This window comes from Caretta caretta, chromosome 17, assembly GCF_965140235.1.
Source record: "Caretta caretta isolate rCarCar2 chromosome 17, rCarCar1.hap1, whole genome shotgun sequence".
NCBI classification, from domain to species: domain Eukaryota; kingdom Metazoa; phylum Chordata; order Testudines; family Cheloniidae; genus Caretta; species Caretta caretta.
In genome coordinates this window covers 138,283-156,974 of record NC_134222.1, presented here as the reverse complement: position 1 = coordinate 156,974, position 18,692 = coordinate 138,283, and the positions used below count along the sequence as shown (strand labels likewise).

The 18,692-nt window shown below is 42.5% G+C and overlaps 2 protein-coding genes across 9 annotated transcripts in view; one reads left to right on the top strand and one right to left on the bottom strand.

Moving 5' to 3' along the window:
• The window catches only part of MYO1C (myosin IC), a 133,293-nt gene extending 128,469 nt beyond the window's left edge, over positions 1-4,824 (top strand). For all 7 annotated transcript variants that reach the window (XM_075120670.1, XM_048824263.2, XM_048824260.2 and 4 more), the window contains 2 exons: positions 1,687-1,786; positions 3,177-4,824. In XM_075120670.1, the coding sequence (XP_074976771.1) occupies positions 1,687-1,786; positions 3,177-3,203 (127 nt within the window). In that variant the 3' untranslated portion in view covers positions 3,204-4,824. The remainder of the gene's footprint in view (positions 1-1,686; positions 1,787-3,176) is intronic.
• Positions 4,825-9,266: 4,442 nt separating this feature from the next.
• YWHAE (tyrosine 3-monooxygenase/tryptophan 5-monooxygenase activation protein epsilon) overlaps positions 9,267-18,692 on the bottom strand; it is a 60,587-nt gene continuing 51,161 nt past the window's right edge. The window contains exons 6-7 of one of the 2 annotated variants that reach the window (XM_075120672.1): positions 12,084-12,130; positions 9,267-10,189 (exon numbers count right to left, since the gene is read on the bottom strand). In XM_075120672.1, coding sequence (XP_074976773.1) covers positions 12,123-12,130 — 8 coding nt within the window. In that variant the 3' untranslated portion in view covers positions 9,267-10,189; positions 12,084-12,122. The remainder of the gene's footprint in view (positions 10,190-12,083; positions 12,131-18,692) is intronic. The other variant, XM_048824268.2, reaches the window with a different exon arrangement.

Below are 18,692 nucleotides of genomic sequence, written 5' to 3'. Positions count from 1 at the left end.
TCAACCTGGTCCTTGCCAAGCTCACTGGTCCTCCCTTAGAGGCCCTTGCCTCCTGCTCTCTTACATCTTTTGTGGAAGGTCACCCTCCTTGTAGCCATCACTTTGGTGAGACGAATCTCCAAGATTAAGGCCCTGACCTCAGAATCCCTCTGTTACGGTGTTGTACAAGGACAAAGTCCAACTGTGCCCCAACCCAGCCTTCATGCCAAAGGTGGTATCGCAGTTCCATGTCAGTCAGGGTATCTTCCTGCCAGTGTTCTTCCCAAAACCATAAAATTCCAACAAGGAGATGCGTTTGCATATTCTGAACATCAGATATGCCCTGGCCAACTTTGAGCCAACCAAGCCCTTCTGCAGGTCTACTCAACTTTTCATTGTGGTGGCTGACAGGATGAAGGGTCTCCCAGTGTCATCTCAGAGAATTTTCTCCTAGATCACCACCTGCTTGTGGATTGAGCTACCACTGGAGGGACTCAAGAACCTGAGGAGAGACCACGACCAGTCTGTCTATATGGTCCCGGTTCGGTCTGCACACAGGGAGGGTGGGTGGGACAGAAGGAGGGAACAGAATTGGAGAGAATATCCCAATTCTACAATGCTCAGGACCCAGTGGTCTGAAGTTACTTGAGCCCAGGCATGGTAGAAATGGTATAGATGGTTCACAAAGGGAGGAGCAGGATCCGGGCATTGAACTGGTGCTCCATCCTCGGGTGCACCTTCAAAAGTTTGGCTTTGAGCTCGAAGGCTGCTTAGCTGAGCCCTAGCCCTGGCCGAAGGAGGACTGAGATTGGTGCCTCCTGTTACTCCTGCCGTGCTTCCTAGCAGAGGTCCCCAGTCAGGACATCTTTTTGTCACACTATGCCATCACCCAGCAGGCTAGAGATGATGTTGTGTTTGGTAGAGCAGTGCTTCAGTCTACAACTCTGTGAACTCTGGCCCCTCCTCCTGGGGACTGCTTGGAATCACCTACTTGGAATTGACATGAGCAATCACGCAAAGAAGAAAAAACTGTTATCTACCTTTTGTAACTCTTGTTCTTCGAGATGTGTTGCTCATGTCCATTCCAAGACCCATCCTCTTCCCCTCTGTCGGCGTAATCCGGCAAGAAGGAAATGAAGAGGCGGCGGGTCAGCAGGGCCAGAGCTCCACAGCCGACCCGATGAGTATTGCTAGGGAAAAACTTTCTGACGATTGTGCATGCGGCATGCACGCACCTACTTGGAATGGATATAAGCAACACATCTTGAAGAACAACACTTAAAGAAAAACCTGTTTTTTCTTTGAGATGTGTTGGGTCATGGAATGGACATGAGCATTCTCCTTCCCCTGAGTCGGAGTTCTGGCAAGGAAATGAGGGGAGGGGCACAGCGGTCTCCCTTATACCAGCGCATACATGGGCGATTCTGGATACCACTGGGGGAAAAGCTTTAGGCACCAGTGCATGTGGGGCGCATATACACCTGACATGGAATGGACACAAGGAACACATCAACAGTTGAGAGAGGCACGTAACCATTTTTGGAAGTATTTGCATTGTACTGTAGCATTAAGCAAGTGTTGCTGTGCTCAGAGACAGACAAACATTTCCTGTAAAATAGCCACAATTATACTGATCATGAACAAGTTGGGAGTTAGCTAAGATACCACTTACAAACCATGTGAGGACTCTTCCTTTGTTTCTTTCAGCATAAAATTTACAATTGGGCAAGGCAAAGAAGGAATAATTGACTTTACTTCAGGATCTGAACTGCTCATAGCCAAAGCCAAAAATGGCCACCTTGCTGTGGTAAGTGTCTTCTGTTGTAAGAGTTTGCACAGCTTGAGAAGGAAAGTAATTAATCTAAATGTGTTTAGAAAAGTGGGTTTTAAATTATGGTAGTCTGTGTTTTATACAGCATCCCTGACACACGTCAAGTCCCCTACACAACACAGGAAGCATTTGCATCCCAACCTCTCTCCCATTCTGAGACATTTGAGGGCAGCACACTTCTTTTCCTGCAATTACCAGAAATTGTTCAGACCTGGCCATGCTGCTTCTCTACCTGTAGTGATGCAGCTCAGTGTTCCAAACCCACATTATAAAGTGTTGTTTTTAGAGCAGCAATAAGAAAAAATCCTTTACCCCAATCTCAGCTCCCCTCTGGGACTGAAATAGCCATATTGCGGCTTGAACAGGACTACTTGTCATACTCCTCCAGATTTGTTCCCCTCTGCTATCATGTCACAGCAGGCCAAATGGAGCAGTGTGAAGGCTCCATCTGTGAGACCCCCTTTCAGGAGCCACAGAAAGGGGAGCTCTCCCATATTCACAGCACAGAGGTCCTCGCTGTGCCAGCTGAATAGAGCTGTCTGTTCTGCTGGTTGGGGTCCCCAATGTGCAAACATGCTAAGATTCCTCAGGGGAGGAACCCAGCAAATTGAACAATCCTTTCACGTCAAAGACTCTCCAGAGGTAAGTCCAAACCCATTGAATCTAAAGTCTCCATCCCAGTTTCAGACTGGTCAAGAAGTCAGTCCCAGAAGGGAAATAACTTTCCACCCCTCTCCCCCCTAAGGTGGAACCATCTAAGATAGCAGCCCTACAGATTGGGGTTTTGAGGAGGGCAAGTGAGAGGAGAGTTACTTATTCACATAAAACAGAAGACTTTACATAACAGAATTGTTGGAATTTGGCCAGGACACTGAAACCAGCATCCCTTTTCTGGGCTATGGACACCTTCCATAGCCCCAAGTGGTCAAGGCCCCTGTTTGCTCTTATGCCTATATGATAATGTATCCCAAAATATTTTATGATTTTCAATCCTTTGGGACTGTCCATAGTGTTTGCCAATTAAAAAAGTTTATGTGGACTCAGTTTCTACCACATGGAACAAGCAAAGCAGATCTTCCTCCACTGATAACCCTGGTAGAAGTTCCAGGCTAAACAGTTGGGAGTCTGCATGAGATTTAAGAAATACTGTCTCCCTGACTTCCTGCACTGGCAAATCGGTGCGTTTGCTTCCTGATTTACAGAATCTGGCTGAACTTGTTAGATAGGACAAGTTCTTATTTATTCTGCATATCATACGGGGTAACTCTGCTCCAGTCCAGACTTCAGTATCTTCATGGGGTAATTGTTAAAAACGTTTGCAGTATCTTTGTTTCCATTCTAGATTCTTTGCCTTTCTCCTCTTCAGGTTGCTCCTCGTTTGAATTCTCGATGATAACATTTGTCAGCAGGAAGGGATCTGGATTGCCTTTTATACAAGTGGCTGGACATAGTGGCCTGCAGTTTTTTTTTGTTTTGTTTTTGTTTTTGCTGCTTTGCTCATTTTCTTAATAGTTACCAAAGAACTACACTTCCATAAAACAAAGTGAAAACAAGAGAATGTAATCTGAAACTACCCCAAAAAAAGCACCCTTCTCTTTCCCCCTCCAACTACTTGGGTCTGAGTTTGTTTCCACAGCTGGGGCTTGTGAAACTCATGTACTCGGCTGGCCTCGGGGGGAGTTAAGGTTGTCAGAGACCAAGCCCTGAAGTGAAATTACCAGCTTTTTCTCATCTGTCCTGATACATACATACGAAAGCATGATCATAAGAAATATGAAGTGGCAGATCTGTATTGGCCAACTCAATAAAGTGCCAGACTTTATCATCTGAGAACATTTTATGAAGAATTTTGCTTTGTCACTTTCTGATGCTTTGTATAAAAATAGTAAAAAGCCATATTATATAAATGAGTAAAACCCTGTAAATATTTTTTAGCTCAGTGGGTGAGTTGCACTATAAAAAGCAGAGAGTCTATGGGAACTTTTGAGCTTTTTAAAAACAATTATGGAGGTAATGTAGCAACTGTACTCTTTTAAAGCACCCTTCATGTGGAACCTGCCTTCCAAAGGTGTCCCCTTTACCCTTTTCTTCTTGTACTGTAATGCCTGTTTCTTATGCCTAAACATGTGCATAAAAGACTGCCTCCTTTTTGCAGATACACACAACTCTTCCTCCCTCCCCTCCACCTGAAAGAGCATGTGTGTTTATTGGTCCTGGCCACATGGCTGGTATTGGTGAAAGATTCACAAGTGACCTGTTCTGTTAAAGCCCTTGGTCTCTCTGCCCAAGCTGCTATTTGCTGCAGTTACTCAGCAGCACTGTAGGAAAATCGCTGCATATTGGCAGGAGTACCCAGGCATTTGCAGTCTCAAACACACCCAGGGCTTAGACATAGCCTTCCACAAACAAACACTGTTTTAAATGGAAACAGGTGGTTTATTCATCCCCACCTGGATTACTGCTTGGCCACATGGTGCCTGCACTTTGTGGAATCTTGCCATTAAATTCCATGCTATATCATTTTACTCTGAACTGTGTCTGTTAAAATATTCACCAAAACTGCACTAGAGGAAGAGCACTACTGAGAAAAAAAGCACTAAATATGAAGGGTTTGGGTTTGTTTGTTTTTTGTTATACATAAATTTAGGAGGAAAAAGCTTGGTGGTGAATGCTTTCTAGTAAACAGCTGAATCACAGTGAGATGCAACTGCCACAGTCAACATTCTCCTGGTAAAGATAGGCTGCAAGGCACCATGTACTTGCCTTCTTTGGGGCAGAGCATGCCTTCACAATTCCATCTGTAATCATGGGACAGTGCACACCAGTGGCAGCACGTTTGGCCTGCCAATGAGCTCACTCTAATACTTTTTTTCTACTTCATGTGCTATCAGATAAACACTGCCTCAAGCATGGAATGCTGTACACCCTCTAGTGTATATACTGTATTAATGCTGTATACACTCAATGATGTAATCCTAAAAGTCTGCTCAATAAACTTTTTTTTTTTTTTTTTTTTTTACAAAAAAGCTGAAGCTTTATTTGAGTCATTTTTGTTTATTGTTAAGCATTTCTACTAAAGGCTATGTAACAGGTGAACTAAAGTGAGTTTGTTAGCAACTACCCTAAAAACAGTAACATTCTTACTTTTATGTGACTGAGTGTAGTAAGTAAGGCAACACCCATGAGCAGTAGTTTATTATCTAACCCCCTCAGCTGTAACTAGGGGTGTTAACAGGAAGGATCTCCTATCATGTAGCTACAGCCTTTTGGGGAGGTGGTGGACCTATGCCAATAGGAGAAGCTCTCCAACCACTGTAAGTAGCATCTTCCTTAAATGCTGCAGTGTAGACAAACTCTAAACCTGTGCCTTAGAGAAACATAAAACCTGTAACTAAAGAGAGGTGGGATGAGGAGAGAAAAAGCAGAATTTATTACAATAGGCATGTTTCTCATAGTGTTCTGCAATGAACTAGTCTTAGCCCAATATTAGGCACTAGCTTTAATTACTGAGCTGGAAAGAGACCTAAAATCCCTTAGTAAAATGTGCATGTAACAAAAGTTGAGGCCACAGTAAATAATGATGGTGGCCAGGTATTTATGACCTGACCCATTCAATAAAGTGGGCTCACCTGACTCACATACACATTTTAGTATAGCCAATAGCAATATTACACATCCAGGCATAAAGACTATCCCAGTTTACATGATGAAGCACTACAGGCTACCAAACAGTAAATTAGGCCTGGTCTACAATTCAGTTTTGTTGACAGAGCAGTGAAAACACTGATATTCTGCTACTAATTTAACTCCACTCATACACTAACATAATAAAAAACCCTCAGTGAGTGGTGTAGGTCTTTTTGCAACTATGACCATGTCTACACTAAAGTTGAGCTACTCTGTGGAAAATTAAAGGTAACAAGATGGAATCTGGAGTCAAATGGGCAAATCACATGTCAATGGCTGCTTCACTTAGTCATAGCAGAGGCCATTACCCATACTCTAGTTAGACCATCCTCAGGAAGTCCATTAGATGCAGATAAGCTTCTTCCAGGTCCACTGTGTTAATTGATGAGCTATCACTTGACTACTTCATTCACAATGTAAGTATTACCAAAGGAGCAAACATTTGCAACACAGGTAGTTAATATTCATAACTTCAGATACAAAATGGTGAATACATGCAAGTAGCATAATCATTCAACAAGTCAGCTTTTCCATAGACAACTTACATCCCCTAATTGCAACAAATCTTGAACAAAATATGTAACAGAGGTAGAAACAGTGATCTCCATGGTCATATTTTGATCATAACACATCATTGTCAGTCCACGCTGCTTTGGATAGTTATCAGGCAGAACCAGTCATCAGCATTGGATGCATGCTGTCTGGAAGGGTAGTTGAAGCATGAAGGAACATATGAATCTTTAGTGCAGCTGGCACGTAAATATGTTGTGATGCCAACTACAACACTGCCATGTGAATGTGTGTTCTGCTTTTCAGGTGACATTTTAAACAAGATGCAGGCAATATTTCCCACAACTATAAACAAACTTGTTTGAGCAACTGCTTGAACAAGAAACAGGGCTCAGGGGACTTGTAGGCTCTAAAGTTTTACATGGAGTGGGCTCCCTGCTTTAAAAAAAACAAAACAATTCTACAATTGTAAGTTCAACTTTCATGATACAGAGACTGTACTACAGTACTTTTATTAGGTGAATTGGAAAATACTATTTTTTGCCTTTTACAGTGCAAATTCATCAAAAATATAAAGTGAGAACTGTACACTTTGTATTGTTATAATTGAAATAAATATATTTGAAAATGAGACAAACAATACCACCAAATATTGGTTGAACACTGTGCTTAATTGCCTGATTGAGATTAATTTTTAGTCATTTGATAGCCTTAGTGTATCGTAATGTTCTAATTCTGGAAAGGGCTGGTGGGAGATAGCTCTGAGGCAACAGAGAGCAGCTAGCTACTAACCCTGCATTTGTTCTAGGTAACACTTACAGGAGGTATTTTCTCCCACTGTACTTCATGGCCAGCTTCAATTTGCCATTTGACCTGTATTTCTTTCTATAGCATCTGGCAGGATCCAGGTTTCTTAGTTTATTTTTCTGACAACCCAGAATAACTTCAGCTTCTTTTCATATAAGTCCCATCATATCAGTAAGATGGCCAAGAACTTGCATCATCTGATCCAAAAGCTTCATACAACAGCCCTGTACGCCCCTCCCCCCTGCTGCCTCCAGAAAATGGTTGAGGGACCATACTTGCAATTCCGTCTACTCATGTAAGGCATTGCTTTTGAAAGCATGCAGGGGGACCTAGGATGTCAGATGACAGTTCATGTTTGTTTTTATGAAGGAGGGGGCTGACAATATCTGGCTGGACTTGGCTGCCTGTGAAGGGCCTGTATAGTGAGATGACCACTCCTTCAGGTAAAAATCTCTCCCCCTTAGAAACACCGAGTCCCTAACCACCAGGGATATTTTCACTACTGAAGATAAATGTGGCTATCGGGTTAAATTCTGACTGTTGCCCACTAAGGAACTGTCTGGCCTCCTAATATGGAGGCCAGGGAGATCAAGAGAAGTAAATAAGGGATGGGCTGAGGCCCCTTAGTACTTGCCAGTTCTTCTACAGCTGGACCTGCTGTCCCTCTCATCACTCCATAGTCACCTGCTGGGCAGAGAAGGTGGTGAAGACAAGCACCCTGTAACAGAATCTGGGAACAATGGCATTAGGACATGGCAATCAGCAGCAGCCGCTGATCACAACCACCTGTTATTTTCCCAGTCCTTTAAAGGTGGCATAAAATCCCTATCCCATTATTCAGTCTTTCCAGCATGCACAATATACAGCTATACCTTTATCTGGGGCAGCTGCAGACCTCCCAGGCATTATTTCACAATATGCAGTTCATTCTTCTGAGTCTAGCTCACCTTTAAAAAAAATATATGTATTTTACTATTTGATTCTCTGTGTAGGTGTGCAAGGTAAATATACTAATTTTATTAGTTTATTTCCCCTTTGGCAGTTTGCCTTATCATCCTGCTTCAGCAGCAGGAGCAAAAATGGACTCCCAATACTCTGAAAATGTTTCAAGTGGCTAATGCTCTCCTGTTCTCAAAGAAACTGGGTTTATTTGTCTCCCTATGTCACTGTCTCTCAATGTAGGCACTTGCCTGGAGCTAACCCTAGAACCTCTCTAGGCAGGATCCACATCAGACAGATGTGTCTTTCTCCTGGAAATCTCACCTTGGAATAACAGTATGGGGGCACCTGGTATAGAAGAGGCAGCAGGGAGAGAGGACTGGGCTCAAATGCCCCTTACCACATTCTTTGGTGGTTGTATCGTCCATACTCTGTCTGGTCCCCTCCATCCACAACCTGAAGGCTGAGAGGCAGCTGAGCTCCATAGTCAAGGGGTGTGTGGCTGCTGGTGTGGGTTGTAAGGACTCAGGAGTGACCTCCCATCTGGTATGCTGCCCTTCAACTTCATTCCTCTCATGGAGATAGAAGTGGGGCTGCTTTCCCTGGAGCATGTTCTTTTCCAATCTGCTGCCTCTTTTTTCCTGCCTGAAGGGGAACCCTATCCAATCTGGGCTGCTTCTTACCCAGTGGACCTACCTTCTCCCAACTTGCTTGGCATGGGGGAGAAAGGGCATGCAGAGGCAACTCCACTTAGGATGTAATTTTTCCTCAGCCCAGCCCAACTGCAGAATCAGCTGAGCTCCCAACAAATGGAGCTGAGGGGACAATTTCCCCCAGCAAAAGCAAACAGCCATGGGACACAGCTGGTTAACATTGCTGAACCACGTTTTAGTTTAAAAATCTGAAATACAGTTTGGAATTTTTCTCAGAACACTGTGGCAGCAAAGAGGGTATGGTTGAGCCTGCCTGCTGCTGTGACAGCAGGAAAAAAAAAATGAGGGAAATTCCAGAGGCAGGGCAGTACCCCACAGCCAGTGACTGACAGATCTGGTTCTGGCTCCAAGCTGCATGCAGCTGAAGAACCCCATTGTAACAGATCTGGCACAAACAATGAGCTAACATACAGCCTGTGTTACATACACTAATGGCTCCAGTTCTTTAGAAATGGGGACTAAGTTTCAAAAGTGATCAGCAATTTTGGGTATTCAACCACAGACACCTTAAAGGGGCCTGATTTCAAAAGGGTCTCAAGTTGGGCACCCAAAATCTAGTAACCTGTGAAAATCCATCATACTATAGAAACAAGCCCTTCAAAAGCTCAGTGAGTCCATCTGAATTTCCTTTACCAAATACTTGTTACTAGTGTTTAAATGTAAGCCATCCTGCATGTATTTTTTTCATTCCCACTATTGCCCTCCCCCCTCCTTTGAAGTGTTCAAATTTTCCTGCTACTTGTAATGTAGGAAAGTCTACTCTAGCTAATCCAAGTATAAAAGAGGAACTCACAGTAATATTTGGCATTTTTTAATTTAGGTTTGTTTTATTTAAGTTTAATGTTAATTCCATGCTGTGTTTCAGTAAGAACAATACAGATTCTGTATCTGTGGCTCCAGTCAGATATCCAGTAGTACAAATTAGCTTCAAGTTACACATACTGAACAAAAGAGGTTGAGCGAGCGAAGGGGAATAGGGATGGGGAAGGGAAAAAAAATATTGAACACGCATGCAGGCTTTTCAATGCCACCTTCAATGCTAACCTGCTTTGAGGAAAAGTAAAAAGTAGGCAAGAATGAGCAGCCACGGATTGTTGAACTGTTACCAGCACCATATTTTTCAGCAACATTTCAGCAGTTTGGAAACTTCTTTTAAACAGTAAAATCACTACAATAAACGTTCCAATGCAACCTGAAACTTCAAGCTAAACACCCAATTAAGTTTAAACACTGGTATAAAATTCAGTTTAAACAATTATAAAAAAGGAAAAATGCCACCACATGCGCCCTACAGTGCGATAACAAATCTCTCCCCTAAAAGTCTAATGGCTTTCAGATGTAATATTCACTTCTAATAATAATCATCACATCTGGCAGAAGACAATACAGTAATGCTGAAAAAACCTTTATGCAGTCCTGTTAGTGTCTTAAAGAACCTAAAAGCTGGCACCAGTAAAATCCACAGAAATTCACTCTTGCCTTTAAGAACTTTTAAACTGTGTAAAAAAAAGAAAAAAAAAAAAGAAAAAAAAGAAACCCAATAGGGCAGGAACCTAAATTCTGAGTCCCAATGTAAAAGTCAGATTTGGTGGTTCTCAGAGTGACACTGAGGGATTTGTTGGGGAGGGTGGGTGTGGTCAGAGATGGGTTCTCTTGTTGGCCTTGGTGTCTCACTGGTTTTCATCTTCCACATCCTGCAGCGCTTCTTTATTCTGTTCTTCACCTACAAAAATGTGTAAAAAAAAAGTAGTCAGCTGCTTCATCATTTCCATATAGGAGCCCTACAAAGTTGCCAACATCTTGACATTGATTGTTTTCATGCAGTTTAATCATATATAGAACATACTTATAAAACCAGTTTTAATGTAAAGTCCTTCCAAGGAAAAAGTTCTGCACTCCAAACCTGCCACATTTTACAAAACACTGAATTATGCCACAGGCTATTAGTACATGTTCCCAGCTAAAAGGACAGAGTCACCCAAGAACCAATAAAGTGACAATGAAAAGATGCACGTATGAAACTAGATGCTCTCTAAAAAGGGACAACTAAGACAAAATTATGGCGTAACTATCACACAATCCTAGTGACAACTACAACCAAACAGATCAAACTGTACTTCCCTAATAACCTCACTTTTACTATTAAAATGAAGAACGCTGACTTAAATAAAGAAATGGTGTTTAACACACTGGTATTTAGAAAATGAAACACCTACCACTCATTTTGCTTAGGCCTGATCTGCATTTGGAAATTTAGTTGGCATAGCTCTTGCTTAGGTGTGTGGAAAAAAATCCCCCATCCCCAATCAACATAGCTACATTGGCAAAAGCCCAAGTGTAGATGCAGTTCTACTGGCAAAAAAAAGTCCTTTTGCTGGTATAGTTTATTTTGTTCAGGGAACTAGTAAAAGCTATTCTGCCAAAAGAACTTGTCTGTAATGGCTGCATCTCCACTGGGAGAGTTTATGAGGACAGCTACTTCAGGCAAGCCCCTTCTAGTGTAGAGAAGGCCACCTCAGTCTCAGTGCTACAGTCAATTTTGCAAAAGAACTCCACTGAAGTTGCACAGTATATTAGTTTCACCAAACAAAATTGGTATGAATATATTTTCCAACTTTGCAACTCCAACGCAGGAAAACAAGCCCAAAATCCTGGACTTGAGGTTAAAGATCACATTTTAGGCATTTTCCCTCTCTTGCTTCTTTTTTATGTCAATTAGTTTGGAGCTATACACCTGGTCCGTAACATGCAGTGAAAAACCAGCTTTTTCATTTGAACTGTTGCCTATGAATGAGGTCTAAACTAGTTGTCCCCTCCCACTCCCCCAACTAGAAGCATGCATGCCATCTGTCTATGCCTTTTCCTGAAATCCAATGGAACTACATAAAGTGAACAATTCTAAACATATGTAAGCAAATGCTGCAACATGTGAAAGGGTCAAATCAATTGATGAAGTAATTAAGGTAGATCTTTTTCTACACAACTACTCTTAACCACAATGAAACAGTTCTGCCTCCAGGGACAACATATAAACAGGATTATCCATTCACAGTTTGCTGTAAAATCCAATCAAAGCACTCAAATGACATTTGGCTTCCAATCAAAATGCCCGTGACGGGCATCTCCAGATACAGGATTAGCACTAGGTATGGGATTAGCACAATGTAAGGGAGGTTTTGGAAGATGTAGCTTAAAAGACCTACGTGTACAAGAAAACACCACACAAAATTATATGACAGATCCACTCAATTTAAAGAGAAAAACAGTAGAAGACCTAACCCAGGAAGATGGTTAATATGTACAGAAGATCTGAACATGCTCTAACAGGCATACTTAAGCAAATACTATAAAACAGACCAAAGTGAAGTACTTTTCATGCCCAAGTATTCTTAATATCTATCCAGTCCAGTTACAAAATGCCCAAGTCAGTTTGGGTCAGTTACAATTGATGCAGGGTAGGGGAGACAGGTCATGAATGGGTAGAAGAGTGCTTAGCATTGGAATGGAGTCAGATACAAGCAATTTATCAGCTGCAGGATAGTGGTATGCAAAGCATCATTAGTGACAAGAGGAAAACTGAAGTTGAAGAACTTCACTGAGCCATGATGAGGACTTACAAAGTAGAGTTTTTGGGAAATGAACAGTTGGACTTTCCTTTAGGAATCTACATAGCAGGAAAGAAGGGGAAAACAGAAATCATATGAAAGACAACATTACAAGCATGAAAATAAATTAACAGCTTGGATATGACACATGGTTAAAAGATAGGAGATGGACAGCTGTAGAAGCCCAGTGACATCAAATGTTAAGGAACAGTGATAGAGAACCTACAGAATTCAATCAAAAGTGAACAGAAGTAGTTAAAGCCAAACTATAACTACTGTTTTATTGGGTCTTTGATTTATCAAATAAATTAGTAGTTATATAGTAAAATAAAGGCCCACCTTTTCAATTTTTTTAAGACATTTCTCAAATGTACACATAAACAGGTGTATATACATTATGCTTTTCATATACATCAGTGCCCATATTAAATGGGTTCACAATGAATAGGACCCTACCACATTCATGGCCATGAAAAACACATCATGGACCATGAAATCTGGTCTTTTTGTGCTTTTACCCTGTACTATACAGATTTTACAGTGGAGACCAGCATTTCTCAAACTGGGAGTCCTGAACCAAAAGAGAGTTAGTTGCAAGGTGATTTTTAGGGAGTCACTGTATTGCCACCCTTACTTCTGCACTGCCTTCAGAGCTGGGTGGCCAGAGAGCAGCGGCTGTTGGCTGGGTGCCCAGCTCTGAAGGCAACATCCCACCAGCAGCAGTGCAGAAGTAAGGGTGACAATACCATACCATACCATCCTGACTTCTGTGCTGCTGCTGGCAGCGACTGCCTACAGAGCTGGGCTCGCAGTCAGCAGCTGCTGCTCTCCAGCGGCAGCACAGAAGTAAGGGTAACAGTACTGCAACACCCCACCCCTGCCTATAACCTTGCGAGACCTCCACCCCTCACTCCTTTTTGGGTCAAGACCCCTACAATTACAACACTTTGAAATTTCAGATTTAAATAGCTGAAATAATGAAATGTACTATTTTTAAATTCCTATGACTGTGAAATTAATCAAAGTGAACCATGAACTTAGTAGGGACCTAATGATCAAATACTATCAGTCCAAAAAAACCCTGATTTTACAGAAGTTCTAAATTTAGCATAGTTACTAAAAATTGTATTAATTTTAGAAAAATCAAAGTCAAAGTAAGAGACCTTTATCAGCAACAATTATTCACATTAGACTGGGCTCTAGGGGGAGGAGGAAGGCCGCACAGCTGGGCTCTGAGGGGAGTGCAGGTGTCTGGGGGCACCAGACAGCCCCCTTCAGAACCCCCTCAAGTGGAACTGGGTTGTCATAGGGATTTCTTTAAGTCTACACTCCTGGGGGAATCTTTTTTATGCTCTGTGTGTTGACATTCTTGTTAACATATTTTGAAATAAATTACCAAAATAATTGAAACTGGAGTGATTATACTGTGTTATTTTGACAAACATATGCAGAATTTTAAAATGTATGCAGAATTTTTAATTTTTTGGCAAAGAATTCCCCCAGGAGTATCCTGTTTGAGAGCATCATTTACGCATCCCAGGATCATATTAGCTCTTTTGGTCACAGTGTCACATTTAGTGGATTATCCACCACAATCCTCGTCTTTTTCAGAGTCACCGCTTCCCAGGATAGAGTCCCACATCCTGCAAGTATGTTCTACATTCTTTGTTCTAGAACACACATTTAGCTATGTTAAAACACATCGTTTGCTTGTGCCCAGCTTACCAAGCAATCCACTGAATCAGTGACCTGTCCTGTTCATTATTTACCACTCCCCCAAATTTTTGGATCTGCAAACTCTCACTGATGATTTGATGTTTGCATGTAGGTTATCGATAAAAGTGTTTAATAGTGTAGGGCCAAGAACCAATATCCACTGGACCTCACTAGAAACATCCCTTTGATGATTCCTCGTTTATAATTATATTTTGAGACCAATCAGCCAGTTTTTAAATCCATTTACTGTATCCAAAATTAATCTGACATTCTAGTTTTTAATCAAAATGTTGTGCAGTACCAAGTCAAACATCTTACACAAACCTAAGTTTATTACATCCATAGCAAGCCTAATCTTCAGGAGGTGATTAACGTAACTAATATTGGTCTCCCATGCGGTTCTGAGTAGCAACCTCACATCCCAATGATATCTGTTGCTCTGCTCATCAAGAATCAAAAAAGTGAAGGTGTATTGACAGATAAGTAAGGCATGTCTCAAGCAGCATCCAGTGTGGTTACTTGCCGGGGGGGGGGGGGGGGGGGGGGGGGGGGAAGAAGAGAAGAGGCAACATACTAGTAACTGTATTGTTAACATATTCTAGCATACTAGCTATCACTACAGTGTTTCTTTTTGAAAAGATCAACAGTCCACTAGTCAAATTCCAATTTTGTAAATATAGTTTGCTGACCTGAAATTTCCCATTTCAGTTAGAATTGTGAATATAATAATTTTTAAATAGCTTATGCACAGACAACTGGCTTTTAGCTATCCTGTTTAATAATAATCTCATTGCTTTCCTGGTGTTTCAGTTGAAAAAGAAAAAAAAAAAGTCAGTTGGAACATCAGGAAAAGCAAGCTTGACTATGGCATGGAGCCAAGGAAGCAGAAGCCAAATACTTGATTAGGACAAAAAACTGAAGATACTATTATGAATAATTTGCATTGGCAGGGAGAGGAACAAAGTGACCTACTGTAAATAGTCTTTCCTATCTAATTTCTATGTATTCTACTGAACACATTTTAATGAACTTGCATTCAACTAAGCACAGCTTCTTAGAATGAGACACAATGCACTGGTACCGCACGGTACCGAGGCAAACTTCAGTGCATCACTGACACTAAGCCCAGTTAGTTTCATCAAAGGGCAACCACCATACTAAAGGAACAATGATTTTGAGCACCTAATCATCGGGAAGACTGTATTTACCACTAAGTGTAGTATACTATCTGTACAGATCCATAGCTTGAACATGCATGAACTTTCTGCACCAGTTGAAATGCTCTAGAACAATGCTACTCAAAGTGGAGGTCAGTGGACCAGCAACAGTCCGCGAGCCATCGGCTGCCGGTCTGCTTGCACACTGGGGAAAAGAACTGCGGGTCCCCCACCTCAGATACCTTGAGAAGCACTGCTCTAGAACAGTGGTTTTCAACCTTTTCTCATTTGCTGACTCCTAAAAAATTTCAAATGGAGTTGCAGACCCCTTTGGAAATGTTACGGTTCAAAACCACTGCTCTAGAAACATGTAGGAGCAGCATGTGTGCTCCCTTGTGAAACCTGAAGTTTGCACCTAGGGTTATGGGGGAAGCAGGAATAGAAGGTGGGTAGCCTGGATCTATATTAACAATCTAGCCCAACAAATGAAGGTTACTTAACTGTAACTGGACGTTCTTTGAGATGTGGGCTCCCTATTTGTATTCCACATGCAGGTATGCATGAACACCACGCACTTGAGACTGGTAAAGCATTCCAAGTAGCATGCCTTGGTCCACCCCTGTGCCTTGGTTCTCCTTGTGCTCTACATTGAGGGCATAAGGGGAGGCATAAACCAGTCACCTCTGAAGTTCCTTCTCTACCCCACAAATCCAGGTATGATTCAAAGCAGAGGGAAAGGAGAGCGGGTAGTGGAACACAGATAGGGACCACACATCTCAGAGGACCTCTAGTTACAGGTAAGCAACGTTTATTTCCTCATGTCCTGGTTCCTATGTGTATTCCACACATCGGTGACTGGCAAGCAGTACTCAAACAGAAAGGGGTGCAAGGATGCAGGCAGTATAGATGCCTGAAACAATGGAAACCCTAAGGTTGCATCAGCAGAAGAGGCTTGGACCAAAGCATAATGTCTTGTGAAAGAACAGCGTTCACTCCTGGTTGCCCCCTTAAAAATGTCCAGCATAGGAACATCTCAAAGAGATGGTGCTGATCCTGCCTGTGCTCTAGTGAAATGCTCCCAAGTAGGGAGATGCATCAACTGATAGCAAAGGAGAATATAGCCAGATATCCATGTAAGAGTTTGAGCAGTAAGAGTGTTGAGTAGTCAGTGCTTGGTCTGCTACAGCAACAAATAGTCTAGGTGATTTCTTAACAGGTTTTGTTCTTTGCAGGTTGAACACTAGTGCTTGCTCTGACATTGAAAGAATGAAGTCTCCTCTCCAAAAGAATGAGGCTTCAGTAAGAATATTGGTAAGTGAACTGGTTTATGTGTAACTCAGAAATTACCTTCAGAATGAACTTTGGGTGGAGGCCAAGGGGTAAATTCTCTTTATGAAATGTAGTCACTGGGGCAGGTTGACCCCAAGTGACCCCAAGCTCACCTCTCCCTATTTGGCTGACATAATGGCAATCTGGAAGGCAACTTTCATAGACAGATGGAACATCAAGCACAGGGCCAACAGTTAGAAAGATGGCCCAGTAAGCGATGAAAGTAGGAGACTGAAGTAGTAAGTTCCCAGTCACACCCTTTAGAAAGCTGGCTGTTACCATGAGTAAAAAATAGAATAGCCATTACCAGAGGATGAAATGGACTAGTTTGGCTAGGTTGATATCCAATGAGCTAACAGAGAAACCATACGTCTTCAGAGTGAGGAGGTAGTCTAAAATTGCAGAAATACCTGCTGACCCTGATCACTGATTCTGTTGCACCCACATAGAGAAGGGTGATCTTAAGGTGTTGCTGCTTGGATCTTTCCATGGCTGCTTGTTCTACTAGGAATTGGGGGCACGGTGCAAGAACAAGAATATTGCCCCTTTTATAGACACAAAATAATGTTTTTCAACCCTTTTAGGGGTAGGTGTACATATTGCCAGTGTATGTCTAGCTGGTTCCATAACAGCTTCATTCACCAAGAGCTACCCTATTGGGTTCTGCGGACTGCAGGATATCCAAGAGCTTCTGCTGCGTATCTTGGACTTCTAATAGAACCTGAAGTTCTACCGCCACCCTCTGCAAGAGTTCTCAATATTGCCTATAGTAATCTGGTACCAGCTCATCATCTTCCTCCTCCATGTACTCTTATGGAGTTGAGTGCCATTGTCTAGGAGGAGAGGGATTATGTGACTATCTAGTACAGCACATGTATCTAAGGAGTGTGCATAAGGATCCTCTGGACACCAACAGGGCCAGTAAAAAGGATCAAAGCTAGTTCAGGGTGCCCCCCAAGGCACTGGGTTCCAGCAATCTCCTGGAGGGTAACCCTGCTTGGGCAGAGGACAGGTCCAAGAAATACCTGTGGGGGGGGAGGGAGGGGAAAGGAGGATGGTTTATCTTGGACATCCATTTCAGCCAATGGGAAGGCTGGATCCTGCTTTAATCAGTGGTACCGTCAAAGCTGGTGAGAGGAAGCCCCAGCTCACAGATGGATTAGGAAAGTAATTCCTTCTCCTTGAGGTTGTATCCTCTTCTGGGGTTTCCCTGAGAAGGACTGGGCACAAAAGCAGAAGAGATTGTGGGTCCAGGAGTGCAAAGATACCCTCTGGGATAGTATATGCCTCAGCCAGTCCAGGTGTACAAGGATCCCAGTTGTTGGATCTGTTGGATCCCATGCCATGTCAGACTTACTGGTCGGTGGTCTTTACAGGTTCAGTCCAGTACCAAGGTGAAAGAGAGAGAGTACCTCATTTGGAGCTCTTGGTTGTTACAGTTGTCAGTTCTTCAGCTTGTCAGAGGTCATGGCCAGCACTGGTGTTTGTTACCAAGGTTAGTATCATTGGCGCTTTACTCCTGCACATTTTCCCTTCGTGGTCGGGAGGCTTAAAAAGACTTAAGTCCTTAGGACCTGTGTGCAAAGGCTCATCCAACTTGGAAGAAGTTAGAGAGGAATCCTTCTCCTTCAAGCAGGCTTAAAGGAGGAATCTGATTTTATGCCTGTAAAAGCACTCCCTAGTTTCATGAGACGCCCGAGAGAGTCTGTAAATCGATCTGATCCAGTCTCTGCTCCAGAGCTCATGCTTGGAGGGTGTGCTGCTTGAGGACAGCAGCTGAGGTAAAGGGGGAATCTTCACAGATTGGATCTGACTGACTGTCTCATGGCTTTCTCCCTGAGGAACTTCTTCACTCGGAGCTCTCGTCCCTCTCTGCTCTGGGATGGGAAGGAGTGACAGATACTGCGCTTGACTGAGATATGAGCAAGCTGAAGGCACCAAAGGTAGTAGTCAGTCACTTAAAAAGAGCAAGGGCAGGGGCCAGTTTCTGAATCTCAGAATTTTGTGCACAGTGCTACTCCCAAAAATGGGCACAGAGGTTCCTCAGGTTGGGGACAAATTCTGCTACAATAAGTATATAAAATATTATAAAAAAAACACTAAAACTATATACAAGTATATTTACAGGAATGAAGACAATGAGAGGATAGTTCCAGACACAGAATTCCAACTCAGTTCCTCCTTGCCACCGCATGCCCTGAAGAGGGAGCCAGTCCACACCTCCTCTTATATCCTCTGTGCAGAGCATGAGAAAAACCAGAGCACAGGGATGGATCAACAGATGCTACTTGCAAGATTTTCCAGTCTCATGCACATGTAGGCAAGTAACCCTTTTTCCTCAGAGTACTATCAATAGAACAACCTCACAAAGTTCAATATCAGAAGCAAGTTCCCCACATACCAGGAGACAATTCAAAGT